Here is a 14,460-nt window from a genome sequence, read left to right as displayed (position 1 = left end):
GCTGTTAATAAAACATGTAGCTGCTGTTCCTCTCCGTTCCGTTCCATTTCCAAATCGCATTGCTTGTTTGCTGTGTGTGCCAGCCAGCTATCGGCTCTTAATAAATTATATTATCTTCAGTTCTCTGTTGCATTGCAAGGTCGACGTGGCCTTGTCGGGTGACTCGTTTTGTTTAAGCGATCCATGTGTGGCATCTAATCGTTGACGCTGTTCTTTCCAGATTCCGGGTAGATCGTGTCGTGTGTGTGTGTGTTTGTTTTTTTTTTCTCCCTGAAGAAGGATAAGGACGACGGACGAGAAACAGACGATGGATCGGATCGACCACGCGCGCGCACGGTGCACATGCAAAGCTAGCTAGCTAGGAGTAGTAGGATTAATCTGGATCCTCGACCATCGAGTGCGCCACGACCGTGTGCTTTCAATTTTCATTTGTCCACTCCTGATGAGCACGCGACTGCTGGTGGGTCGATTTTTTTTTTTTGTAATTTCGTTTTTTCGAAAAAAAAATTCACGTTTATACTTGTGGACGACTTAATGTTATTTTAGACCCGTCCGAATTGAAGCCAGCGGCCAGCCTACATGGACCACTTTTTGTTGCCCTGAACGTGAAATCGCAGCCCAAACGTGGCCCAAGCCGCAACCGTAATTAGAAGCCGAAAATATCGAGCCATCTCTGCTTATGCCACCACTCACCAAGCAACAGTTCTGGCTCGCGAGCTAGATGGAAAATACTACAATAGTCCATATGAAAATATATATAGATATTGATCTTTAAGACGTGATTCAAATACAATGGTAAAATGTTTTTTTGTTGTTGTTGCAAAAGCCAAAACTCAGAACAACAGCAGGTTGCATAAATAAAGTCAAACCAAGTAGTTTTGCGGCAACATGATCCAAGCCAATAGTTTTTCGTAGATTGTCGGGCCATGCATGCATACCCCCCCCCCCCCCCCCCCCCCCCCCCCCCCCCCCCCCCCCGTGGTACAGCAGAGCCAGGTTCCTCGGCTCCGCATCCTCATTATGTGAGCTGCAGGCGGCGGCCCACGAAGACAAAAAAGAGTATTTCAAGAGGGGCCGGGCATGCCTTTTGACAATGCACGCTCAAGATTTGAGAAGCTAGAAGCGAGACCGAGATGTGTGTCTAGATTTTATGCATTTTTCTCACTAGACTTCGTGGAATAGTGTCATCTATGGGTAGAGCTTTCAAGAGTTGATATTGAGTTTATCAAAGGCATTCTTATTTCTTATATATAATGTTGATATCACTACCTCCATCCATATGGACCCTCGTTATTCTAATGTTCTTAGTCACCGGCCTAACTACCAGAAGAAATCAACCGACCTCAACAACATGGTCAGGATGGTCACTCCTATCGAAGGTTATGACTCTATCAGACCATCATAAGTATACGTGATTGGTAGGTGTTGTGGTGTTGACATCCGGGCGGAGGGCCCATTGTGGCTAGGTATAGTTGTAAAATCCCAAAAATCCTAACCTAGGGTTGAAACCCTAACCTACCCCTTTTCCCTCCTTTTCATCCTTTAATTCCAAGAACTCCCTTAGATTTTCTTTCATCATATGCATACACCATTGTTTGATCACAAGCACATCACTTAGATTCTATTTTCCAGCACCTAGATTACCCACAAAATAATTTGTTCAAAAGAAAAATATGCAAAAAGGGAAATAGGATTTAGAAAATAAAAAGAAAAAGAGAAAAACCTCCTCCCCCCCCTACTGGGCCGTTTCCCGGCCCAAACCCGCAGCCGCGTCTCCCCGCGCGCCCGCGCTCGTTCTTCCCTCGGCCCATTTTCGGCCTGCTCCCGTGCGCGCGCCAGCCCGCCCTGCGCTCTCCCTCCCTCTCACTGGCAAAACGTCCCCACCCGTCAGCCGCCCTCTCTCTCGCGCGCTCACTTCCACTGGCAGTGTGGCCCCGCTTGTCAGCTGCTTCGTCGTCCTCCCACCGTCCCTTCATCGCGGTCACCTCCGGCCATCGCCTCCGTCCCTTCCTCCGTCTTCTCGCCGCACAGGGAAGTTTGGCACCGCTCCGTCCCCCCCCTTAACCAGCGTCCTCGCCGGTACCGCCCCGCCGTGGTGTCCCCTCGGCGGCGCTGTGCGGCATTTATGGCCGGCACTGTGTAGCTCGCCGGAGCCGCGAAGCTCCACCGCCCCCTTCCCTCGCGCGCCTATAAAAGGACCGCCCCGAGCTCCTCCTTCCCCGCACCAGCCACGGCCATCCCTCCCCTCCCTCGTCCGAGCTCAATTCGTGGAAGAGTCGCCGCCTTCGTCTTCCTCCCCGGTGAGTCGTCCCTCTCTTCTCCCTGCTCCTCTGTTGATCCATCAAGCGATTGCCAAAGCCTCCTAGCTTCGCCACACCGTCGCGGACGCAGTACACCATTTCCCCACCCCGAATTCTCGCCCCAAGCTCGCCGACGGCAACCCCGCCGCGGAACTCCACCGCCTCCCCGCGAGCAACCCCCTCCCCGACCTCCTCTGACCAAATTAAGCCCACCTCTAGGTCCGCCAGCACCTCCCCGTGCTAAGGCACCTGCTCACTGTCCAAAAACCGGGCCACCAGCGGCGAATCGCCGCCGAGCCCACCGGCGGCCGGGTCCTCCCCGCGGACGGCCGGTTCATCCCCCCCGTCAACCTGACGTCGTTCTCTTCCCCCTCCCGCTCTCTCTGGCACGTGGGGCCCGCGGCGACGCCGTCACCTTCGCGCGACCGCGCCGTCCCTTGCCCTTGGCCGCAACTGGGCCGGCACATTCGCGCCCGCGCGCACTCGCGCCTGGCTGGGCCAGATTCCTTTCCCCCGGCCCACCAGAGTTGAAACCCTTTTTCTTTTTTTCCTTTTTCAGCATTTTCCTCCTTAATTAGTCTCCTCAATATTTTATGCACCAAAAATTATCAAAAATAATTTCTAAGGTCACATGCAATAATGATGTTAGAAAATGACACACTATAATTTGTGAATCCCTGTTGATGTATTGTTTTATTGCCTGTTTTCCTAGAAGAAGCGGGGACCGTTGATCCGGAACCCGTAGCCCCGGAAGAGGGACCAGAGCCCGAACTTCCGGAAGTAGACCTTCTGTGCCAGGAAAGCTTCGACGAAGGCAAGTCCATCCTTCCCTTGATGCATAAATTACCTATTCTCTCTACCACTGCCTAGGCCGGGAATCATGGGGGAATATTGCATTGTGAGTGAGAGATGGCCCGCATTAGCATATACTTCTGGATACGAAATATGGATTGGGAAAAAGGGCAATGGGTTTCTTCAAATAAAACCTCTTTTTGAAAGGTTATGCGATGTAGGGTACTCACCCTCATCACCTTGGGAGTGGGATGATCAGGGACTCCCTGGTTTAGGGGAGGGCCTAAGGTGTTGGCTCAGCTGGTTTAGGCGTGAGCAGAAGGATTGTCCCCTCATATAAGGACCGGCTTGTCATTTTCACTACATGTACTCCTTTATCGTACAACCACTCGAGACTGTGTGGGCTTGCGGAATACCTAGTGTATTCACCCAGATTTATTTATGTTTTTTAGCAGCCGAAGAATTCTTTTCGGCTATGCTTGATTGAGAGGGCTGTGTCTGCACCCAGTTCTGCCTGTGGCTTGGGCTAGTATATTTTCCTATTGCGCTTCTTATTTTGGCTCTCTCGAGCTTGTACCCCGGTATTGTAATAACCTTTATATAAACTCTGTACTATTTGAAGTAAGAAATGTGTTTACTAGCCTCCTGGGACTAGTATTTGTATCACATTTGAGTCCCAAAGGATCGGGACGCTTCAATAGCTCAAGCCATACCTAATTGAGAAAGGTGATAATGATCACAAATCATATAATTCATAACTCGCACATGCACTTTAAGTATTAAGAAGTCATTTAAGTATAATGATAGGCAACTGCAATCACTAGTACACAGAAGCTCTATAGTGGCGGTTCTAAACATATTTACACTGGCGTTTTTCAGTACCGCCAGTGCTAGGGGTCAGTGGAAATCAGCATTTCCACTGGCGGTTATTTTGGAACCGCCAGTGAAAAGTGCATTTTCACTGGCGGTTTTCTTAACGAACCGCCAGTGAAAAGTGCATTTCCACTGGCGGCTGAATAAAGAAAACCGCCAGTGGAAATGCATTTTCACTGGCGGTTTTCTTAACGAACCGCCAGTGTAAATGCACTTTTCACTGGCGGTTTTCTTTATAAAACCGCCAGTGGAAGTTTTCCCGCCTTTTTTCAAAATTTCAAACAATACTGAATTATATATATATTTATTTACACACACACAAACATATATATATATATCTATATTGATATTGAAAGCAACATGAAATTAAATTCTATCATACATTTATATACATCAAAGTATTCTGTTTACAACCATATATGCTTCATGCATTCTATACATCATAAGTTTTCACCTAAGCTCTAATAACTATCTCGGCTAAGAGATAATCTACTAATTTCTGTTAGTATTCTGAACTCTGGCAAAGCTAATGTCCCGGAAGCATCGTGATATTTTCCTTCTGCGGGAATGACCTCTTTCAATATGAATGTGCAGAGGTCCTCGACTATGCCATACAATGCAGCTTCGGTCAAGTTCTCCGGGTTTCCTCGTTGAAATTGCTGTAAAGGAATTTTATAAACATTATCTATTTATACTCAATAATAACACATTTGCATCTTTAATGACATAAATACATACTTAACTATTACTAATAATACCTTGTCAGGGTTCGTGATGTATCGTCCGTTCACTCTCATGAACTCGCACGCATAGAATCCACATAGGACCGATCCTTGTGGTTGCTTGTGGCACTACATAACGGGAGATTGGTTATTTAGTTGCAACATTGTGTATGATATGTATTCATAAAATCACATACTTACCGGCCAGTGATGATGGATGTCTAGTGGCACGAGTTTTTTCGACAGGTTGTACTTTCCACCTTTCATCTTATAGAATCTATAAGCACTGTGATCTCAAATAGAATCACCATGTTATTCTCAAATTTTAATCGATAAAAGTATGCATGCATAGAAAAGGCTTACAGCTCTAAGATGCTGAGGAATGTTGCATATGTCGAAGGGTCGAAGTTCAAGGAGTCGAGCACCAGCACCTTTCCAACCTTAGGATAAATGAGGAAGCATATCCAGTGGTCCCTGTACGAATCAAATTTGTGATGCATGTGTATTGAAATTATTAATTTTATTTATGCAAAATCACACTTACTTAAAGTTGTACGGGGCCATTATGGCTTCCCTGTCTTGAAATTGAAGCATTGCATGTCCTATGTATGTGGCGTATCGAGCTTCAAAATCCTTCTTCATTTCCTTTATACGCTTCTCAACTTCTTCGTCCGTCTTTCCCCTTATTTCATCGTTGTCTTTCCCGATTCTAAAAGTGTGGCTTTCCTCGGATATAAGTATTGGGTTGAGATACCCAACCCTTTTACTGGCACTAGCATTGGGCTTGGTACCGTAAAGAATCTCCTGCTGATCATGTTGCATTCTGCAAGTCACACGTGCATGTCAGATATTGAAATTTTATACAGCTCACTAATAATAACACACATATGTGGAAGTATGAGCGACACTTACAATGCAAACATCGTTACAAGTTGCACGTCGAGTCTCTGAAGGTTCATCATTAACCACATGTCCTCGAATGTAACAACGGCCTTTTGGTTCGAACCAATAAAAGCATGGTCTGGTATATGCACACTGATTGTGTCGATGCCAACCGATGATGCCCGCATGTACCAGTCATGCAACCTTTTAACACCAGCCGGGACCTTTCTTAGTTTGTCAAGAGGTAGCAGAGGTCTTCCCGGCACATATTTTTTAGGCACGTTTTTGTAATCTGCCTTAGTTGGCTTCTTTATCTTTGCGGCCGTTGCCTCAGCCTTTTTTGCAGACTCCTCGTGCTCGGCCAAATCAACAGTTTGTGACGTGAGGCTCCGTCCAATCCCTTTCAAAAACCTAACTGTGCCAGCAGTAGTAGCTTTACTCTTCTTTTTCTGATACGGGGACACCAATTTTGGTATAGGAAGTTTAGATTTCTTTGATGGCCGTGGATCGTTTGATGGCTGTGGAGAAGGTGGATCCCTTGATGGTGGCGTAGACAGTGGGTCACCAAGAGGATGGGGAGGAGAAGGTGGTGGAGCCCTGAATGGTGATGCTTGTGGCGGAGACGGTGGGTCAGAAAAAGGATGAGGAGCAGCATGTGAAGTTTGAAGAGGTGAGGATGGATGTACAATAGGAACAGCAATTTGAGAAGGCGGAGACGGTTGGGCCTGCGACGCCTGCGACGAATTCGACAAATCAAGCAATTCGACATCCCTTCGAGGCCAAAGGATAAAATTCTTAATAGCTTGTCCAAGTTTCTCGATATCTTCGGGCCCAGGGATGTCTAGCATGTCGTCCTCGTATCCTTGGACGACCGTCGTCACTTCTACTTTGCAATAATCATCTGGAATATCGTTTCCATGGTACTTGCGTCCTGGGATCGCAAGGCCTGTGGCTACTATCTTTGTACGTTTATTGTTAATACCATATCTTATAACCAGTGTGCACGCCACAGGCCTTGTGATGTCATCAACTGGATAACGGTCCTTATTTCCCGTTGAAGCAACAGAGCTTGGTAATGTCGTACAATCTGTGGAAGCCGGCGGTTGAGCTGCTGGAATTATTTGTAGCTGTGGAGTGGTCATCTGTTGAACAGACATCGCACTCGCCAACTGTTGCATCAATTCTGGAGGAGGATTCGATAGCATTTGAGACATCATGGCTTTGAACTCTTTCTTGGCCTCCAACTTAAAATAATCTGCCATCTCTTGCTTGTATCGATCACGTTTCCTGTACAGACCTTCCCACTGTTGTCCGAATCCTTCCTTCCATCCTTCCTTAGACGAGATTCCTCGTACACGGCCAGGATGCTCAGGGTTACCGAGACCAGCCGTTAGGATGTCTCTTTCCCTTTGTGGCTTAAAAGTTCCTTCGCTCTGCTTAGCTGCCATTGTATATATGTTTTTTGCCGCTTCTTCGACAATGGGATCATCAAAAGATACACCGGTCTCGGTTTCCCTTGGTTTTCTAGCACGGAGCCAATTTGCCGCCCTTTCACCAAGTTGCTCGGACAGCGTCGGCAACCCTGCGGCCTTCTTCTCGGCGTCTTCTTGTCTCCATTTAGGAACCTGACGCTTGTAACCACCTGTGCCTAGGTGGTGGCGGTACTTGTTCTTCTTTGATAGTTCAGAATTTGCCTCACTTATAGATATGAAATCAGGGCTGCTCCTCTGCTCTAAAAATACTGCCCACTGACCTGCTGAGATTTTATATTTTTTGGTCGGGTCCAGACCTTTCTTTGCAAACTTTGTGTTCATCTCAGACCTCCAGTTTCGGAAATTTATCGCAAGCTGCTTCATCGTGTATTCCTTCACGAGTTCTTCTGAACCCCGAGGCAGAACGAACCTCATTAATAGCTTATTCCATATTTGATTCTTGACATCATCTGACACATCTCTCCACTGTCGTATTGTTATGTCAAGATTATCTCTAACTAAAAACCCAAGTGCATTCCGGAACTTAGGTAGTGCCTCTTCTGGAGCAAGGGGCTGACCTTTCGGGCTCACGTCTGAGATTTTGTATGTTTTGTCGGGAAACTTGTTCAGCCCCCTGTCACCTCTTTTTCGATCGCTCTGCTTCCTTTTCCTTGACGTCTCGGTTGTTGTCTTGGTCTGTTCCGGTGCGTCTTGGGTCGGCTCCGGTACGTCTTCGTTTCGTGCCACGGCTTCTTCGAGTATCGCACGAAATTCAGACATGACCTCCTATTCATGTAATAAAATGCACAAGAGATCATGCATGTGAAATCAGTAGGGTACACATACGAAGCTAAAGATGCGTACTTTTACCTCAGCTTCTCGTGGATCATAAGTAGGGTCACGTTGCAACTCACGGAGAGCGGCCCTATCTATGCTAGTGGTAGGAAAAGGGTCGCTAGGCGATTCATATCCTTCACTGCTGGATTTTTCTTTAGCAACACTCTTGTCCATGTGCTCGGGCACTAAATCTTGGTCCTTGATCGGAGAACTCATTGAGCTATATATATACAAATACATAAGCAATAATTAAATACATATTAACACATATTAACGTAAGCATATTAACCCGAACCCTTAACCCTAAACTCTAACCCTAACTATAACCCTTAACCCTAACTATAACCCTTAACCCTAACCCAAAACCCTTAACCCTAACCCTAACCCAAAACCCGAACCCTTAACCCGAACCCTAACCCTAACCCAAAACCCGAACCCTTAACCCAAAACCCGAACCCTTAACCCTAACCCTAACCCTAACCCTAACCCTAACCCTTAACCCAAAACCCGAACCCTTAACCCTAAAGAGGGAGAGAGTCACATAGGACGTATCGTATAGGACGTATCGTATAGTCGTATAGTATCGTGTAGGACGGGGAGAGAGTCGCATAGGACGTATAAAGAGGGAGAGAGGGAGAATCGTATGGATATTATCGAGTTACGTATAGAGAAGGAGAGAGGGAGAGTCGTATAGGACGAGGAGAGGGAGAGAGGGAGAGTCGCATAGGACGTATAGAGAGGGAGAGAGGGAGAGTCGTACGGAAATTATCGAGTTCAGATCGAATTCGGATCGGATCGGATATGTATATTATCGAGTTGTGACGGATAAAATTACAATGTATATATTGAACATACATTTGAACACATATGAACACACATATATATATTGAACACATACATTTGAACACATATGAACACACATATATATTGAACACATACATTTGAACACATATGAACACATATATATATTGAACACATATGAACACACATATGTCTCCCTCCTCTCTCTCCTCTCCCTCCTCTAACTATCTCTCTCCTCTCCCTCCTCTCCCTCCCTCTATCTATCTCCTCTCCCTCTATCTCTCTCCCTCTCTCTATCTCTCTCCTCTCCCTCCTCTCTCTCTCTCACCCTCCTCTCCCTCCCTCTATCTCTCTCCCTCTCTCTATCTCTCTCCTCTCCCTCCTCTCTCTCTCTCACCCTCCTCTCCCTCCCTCTATCTCTCTCCTCTCCCTCTATCTCTCTCCCTCTCTCTATCTCTCTCCTCTCCCTCCTCTCTCTCTCTCACCCTCCTCTCCCTCCCTCTATCTCTCTCCCTCTCCCTCCTCTCTCTTCCCTCTCCCTCTCCTTCCTCTCTCTTCCTCCCTCTCGGCGGCGGCGGCGCGCCCCTCCTCTCTCTTCCCTCTCCCTCTCCTTCCTCTCTCTTCCTCCCTCTCGGCGGCGGCGGCGCGCCCCTCCTCTCTCTCACTCTATGCAGAGACGGCGGCGGCGCCCGCGTGCGCGCGGCGGCGGCGTGCGCCCGTGCGCGCGGCGGCGGCGGCGGCGCGCGCCCTCCTCTCTCTTCCCTCTCACTCCTAGACCGAGCCCGAGCGAACGAAGAAAGGGAGAGAGAGAGAGAGAAGAACTCACCTACGGCGCGGGGACGACGGCGTGGACGACGGCGGCGCACGGAGGAAGATCGCCGGGGCGAAAATTCGGCAGCCTGACGGCGGGAAGATGGAAAGACAGGGCGCCAGAGACTTAGCGAATTTTTCGGCCCCGCGCGCGCTCCTTTATATAGGAGATATTTCTACTGGCGGTTGACAATGAAAACCGCCAGTAGAAATCATTTCTACTGGCGGTTGTCATAGAGAACCGCCAGTAGAAATACCATCCACAGACTGTGGAGGCCATTTCTACTGGCGGTTCTCTATGACAACCGCCAGTAGAAATCATTTCTACTGGCGGTTTTCATTGTCAACCGCCAGTAGAAATGATTTCTACTGGCGGTTTTCATTGTCAACCGCCAGTAGAAATGTTTTTAGTATATTATTTTTTATTGTATATTCATACATTAAGTATATAAATTTTTGTACATATTAAATATACTAGGTCAGTGCCCGTGCGTTGCAACGGGGACATATAATATCTCGATAACTTATATATGCACACATGTGTTATATAGTTATGAGATAGGGGATAACATATATGCGAGCTGTCCGGGATGATATCGAAGAGAAACTTGGACCTGTGACGCAGGGACACTCACCTTGTCAATTGAAGATGAGTCAAAAACATAAACATCTCTAGTTTTTTAGTTTTTTGAGGCAGAAATTAGTCAAATATAATGGATCGAAGGGGACGTGGTGTCGGCCCAACATCGAGGGTGGTTCGGGATGGGCACGCTAGAGGTGGCGTGGTGGCCGGCCGGAATTGAGCCCTCGGAGGGTTCTCCTCCGAGCAAGTCCTGCCTAGGATGGCCATTCTTCCGGCCACCGCCCCTTTGTTTGGCGACGAATCTGGTTGGTTCATCGATATGTTTTTGCAATTATATTACTACAATTTAAGTTTAATTTATGATCTTTATGACCTCATCTATTTGCTTATTTAGACAATGTTGGAGAATCAGGTGTTATATGAGGAAGGGGGGACTGTCTAGCCAAATTAATCTTTCATATGTTACAACAGCAGTAAAAAATCAGTAGTAAAATAGTTTTTTTGTCACTAATAAGTTCTAAGATTGAACATCATTTGCCTTCTCATTCGCCCATTACCTATGCTTATATTGGAAGCTTCATTTTTAATAGTTGCTCTCCGCAAACATATCTAACCATATTTTCTTACTGCTGCTGCTTCTCTTGTTATTATCAATCAGAGCTCCTGGAGGTCATGTGAAAACAAAAGGCACAATTTACCTGTCCAATATAAGGATGGTGTTTGTTGCCAGCAAGCCTGTTGGCAACTTCTTTGCTTTTGATATGCCACTGGTAAGTAATGCCGTTCTGAAAGTTGGTTCTTTATTTCTGCTCTCAGTCTTATATAATTTGAACAAAATGCAAGGGCAAAAGCACAGAACAAAAAAGGATAGGAAAAAAGTGCAATGGCACCAACACCGTTGACAGACCCATGATACGATAATCACTAATAATCAGCATAAAATTTCTACTCATGTTTTTGTTAGCTTGTGATTTTGCACATGTGGAGGTTCACCCTTGTCTAGTATGTAATGCTGTTATAGGAAAAGGTCCCCAGCATATGCTAATTCCACCATATTATCTTTGTGTCGTGATGACTTGTATTATTGACCCATTTCTTAAGCTTTACTGCAATTTTCTTAAAAAAATTGTTTGATCTATGTTATTACAAAGAAAAATAGTCTCTCCGATCCTGTCCAAAGTGCCTGGAGGCAAAGCACAACCTACAAGACAAATGCTTATGTGTGCTCAATCAGAATTTAGGTGAACGTAGTATATTGCTAGCCAAGCGAACTGAAGAAATGGAATGAACTAAAAGAGTAAAAACTAAAAAGAAAGGCAGTCTAGTTAGCTATAAAGGGCTTTCGTTAAAAAGAGGTGTCTGCTAATATCACATATTATATTGCTATGCATGGTTAATGTCATTACTGAGATCCAAAAGGCATTCGAGAATATTGTAGCAATCAAGCATTCATCAAGGTGGTGCTCAAGCAATATGATGTTTCTTGAATGATTGATGTGTTCTATTAGCAAAAATTGTTTATATATCAGTGCAATGTGGGATTTCAGCACATGCTTTTCTAAATGAAATTGCAACCGGTATGACACTTCCTTATTTAGAAGCCCTTGTTGCTTCCTTAGCTTGCAACCTGCCTTTTGTTGAGCTTGTGGGCTGCTACAGTGTCACTGCCCTTTAGGCTCTAGGTGAGTATCGAGTAGCGGAATATTTTGTCTACCGATATAGTGTGTCTAATTTATATGGTGATTGTTGGTGGTTGTAGCGTCTACCGTGTGTCACGTTTGCCAACACATTTTGTTAGGTGCTTAGGTGCGGGGTTCTCTCTTTAAAAAAAATCCCTAGGTGCTTTTGCCTGATTCAAGGTTACATTACATGTTGGGGGTTCTAAGAAATGGTTTCTTCACAATATCAGTCTAATTGCTCTTTCTTGCTTACCTCTGCAGTTGTTTGTGCATGGTGAGAAGTTCAATCAGCCCATATTTCACTGCAACAACATCTCTGGATTCGTTGAACCAGTGAGTATGACAGAATGCTTGGTAGAGAATACATATATGACATGGTTGGTCACTAACATCGAATGTTCCAATGCAGGTCGTTCCAGACAATCAGAACAGGGCCCTGTACTCAACTCACACCTTCAAGATCTTGTTCAAGGAAGGCGGCTGTGGTACTTTCGTTCCTCTCTTCCTTAACCTGACTGCATCTGTGCGGCGCTACAATGAGTTTGAAGCCCAGTCTGCTGCTAACATGGCACCGCGTGTGGATCCTCTGCAAGCCGCGCAGACTCCTGTCGATGATATGATGCGTCATGCGTATGTGCTCACAGTCTAGCAACTTCTTCTCCTGGCTATTGGTTTATCTGCTGTGGACTCATGTTAGTGGATATATATGCGCAGGTATGTTGACCCAAATGACCCTACCAAGATTTACCTTCAGCAACCTGCCCCAGAATCGCAGCTGAGGAGGAGAAACTACCACGGCCCAGCTGATGCGAATTAGCGCTTGCTGGATTGGCAAAACTCATGGCCAATGAACTGTTGTATCTGTTTGAACATTTTATCACAACTGGCTTCAATATCCGGGAGACCCGTATACTGCGAGTCTGTGGCCGTTACATCGTACATAATGTTGTGAATTCGCTCAATAATGATGTACATAAGCAGTGGTGTGTTCAAATAATATTGTAGTGTTAAGTAACTGCTCCGTGACAGGTAAATATTTTTATATGATTCTTTTGGAACAAAAAATCCGTGTTCCAAATAAAAATAAAAATGATTCAATTCAAATCATTTGAACTATATACGATTTCTATGTCTGCAGCAATCACGAAACACCAGCAAATCATCAACACGGAGCAGTTACTTAACACTACAATATTATTTGAACACACGGAGCATGAACCGTTGTTTTTTCAGCAAGTAAACAAGGTTTACATAGACCACAACAGCAAGAGGAGATAATAACAGACCATGGCCTGCCCATGAGTCATTTAGATCCAGTATCTCACAAGCCTGTGGTACCCCTTCTGTCTTCGACAGAAACAGTTCAAGGAAATCTTCAGCATGGCATTTATAATGTCCACCCCTCACATGAAGTCTTCTTCAAGTTCCTGCAGGGTCTTGCTGCCAGAAGCGATTTGTTTGTTGGAAGTCATCTTCTCTTGGACCATTAGACCCTTGTAGCTCCTGATATCAGCCTGCTTCTCTTTGTCAAGCCTCTCCATCTCTTCCCTACGTTTCTGAAACAGAAGAAAAACAGAATCCAGTGATCTGTTATGTCAATATTCTAACTATCAAAAGTTCAGCAGTTCAGTTATTTTATCAGGTAGTACCAACATCCTATTTATAATTTGATATGCCCTAGAAAATTTATTACAATAGAATCAACTACATAAATATTTGGTTCCTACAAGATCCGTTACAACCAGTTTGCTGCCCATAAATATAATTTGATATGCTCTAGAAATACAAACAAGTTAGATCTTTGATTTCTACATAACCAGCACATGGCAACACAAGAAAACACGGCTGGTATAGCATTAGAAATATCTTTACCTTGTCTCTAAGCTGTGCCTTTCTTTCTGCCTTTTCAGCAGCACTAATAGCCTCTCTTTCAGCTGGCAGGAAACGATGTGATGATTATTGACTCAAATAACAGGACTGAAGTGCACATGCGACAAGCCAACGCGTCAAATTTATCATTCAGTTGAAAACGATAATCCATCAACCATGCCTTTTATTCATAGACCAAACAGATACCAACATATACGCAAACATTTTCACGATTCTCAAAAATCTTGTTATCATGATAACATCCTTTTGCGCATCTAGATTCTGCAAAATCGTAATGATCTAAGGCCCTATTTGGGGAGCTTCTGGCAGCTTTCGCTTCTACAGAAAGCTCAAAAAGCTAGAGGCTCCCCCAAACAGGGCAGCAGCTTCTTCAAGCTGATAAAAGCAGCACTTTGTTGTACTAAAAGCAGAGAAGCTTTCAAGGAGCAGCTTCCCAAGCTTTTCCCGAAAGCTTCTTCAGGAGGTGCTTTTGGAAAAGCTACAGCTCCACCAAACAAAGCCTAGACATTACATCCTCACTTTCTTTGTGAGATAAAAACTCACATTATGAATCCCAAAAATAAAAAGAAAAATACTTAACCATGTTCATTATAGAATGCTGAGTTGCTGACATAAAAATGACGACAGAAATGCTTTCAAATAAATGTGACATACCCTTTAAATCAGGTTTCCGTTCCACCTTTGTCTTATTCAAGCGGTTCACAATCTCATTGATCCTCTTTTCCACTTTAATAGTGCGAACCTTCAAAAAAGAAAAGGATGAGTTACAGATATTATAGTCGAAGCTATTATTCATCAGTTTTAGTACATGTAATGATA

At 45.1% G+C, this 14,460-nt stretch overlaps 2 protein-coding genes across 2 annotated transcripts; one reads left to right on the top strand and one right to left on the bottom strand.

The window, feature by feature from the left end:
* Nucleotides 1-10,251: 10,251 nt before the first annotated feature.
* Nucleotides 10,252-12,766, top strand: LOC103648406 (uncharacterized). The gene is made up of 5 exons (XM_023301597.2): nt 10,252-10,377; nt 10,663-10,842; nt 12,013-12,084; nt 12,161-12,381; nt 12,466-12,766. The coding sequence occupies exons 1-5, from the start codon at nt 10,252-10,254 to the stop codon at nt 12,566-12,568; spliced, it is 702 nt and encodes a 233-aa protein (XP_023157365.2). The 3' UTR covers nt 12,569-12,766.
* Nucleotides 12,767-12,829: 63 nt separating this feature from the next.
* Nucleotides 12,830-14,452, bottom strand: LOC103648405 (uncharacterized). The gene is made up of 3 exons (XM_020548142.2): nt 14,296-14,452; nt 13,624-13,685; nt 12,830-13,307 (listed from the first exon to the last, which is right to left on the bottom strand). The coding sequence occupies exons 1-3, from the start codon at nt 14,435-14,437 to the stop codon at nt 13,155-13,157; spliced, it is 357 nt and encodes a 118-aa protein (XP_020403731.1). The 5' UTR covers nt 14,438-14,452; the 3' UTR covers nt 12,830-13,154.
* Between the last annotated feature and the right edge of the window lie 8 nt (nt 14,453-14,460).

Source organism: Zea mays, chromosome 2 (assembly GCF_902167145.1).
Source record: "Zea mays cultivar B73 chromosome 2, Zm-B73-REFERENCE-NAM-5.0, whole genome shotgun sequence".
Classification (NCBI taxonomy): domain Eukaryota; kingdom Viridiplantae; phylum Streptophyta; class Magnoliopsida; order Poales; family Poaceae; genus Zea; species Zea mays.
The sequence above is the reverse complement of the archived record's forward strand: the minus strand, read 5'-3'. Positions and strand labels throughout refer to the sequence as shown.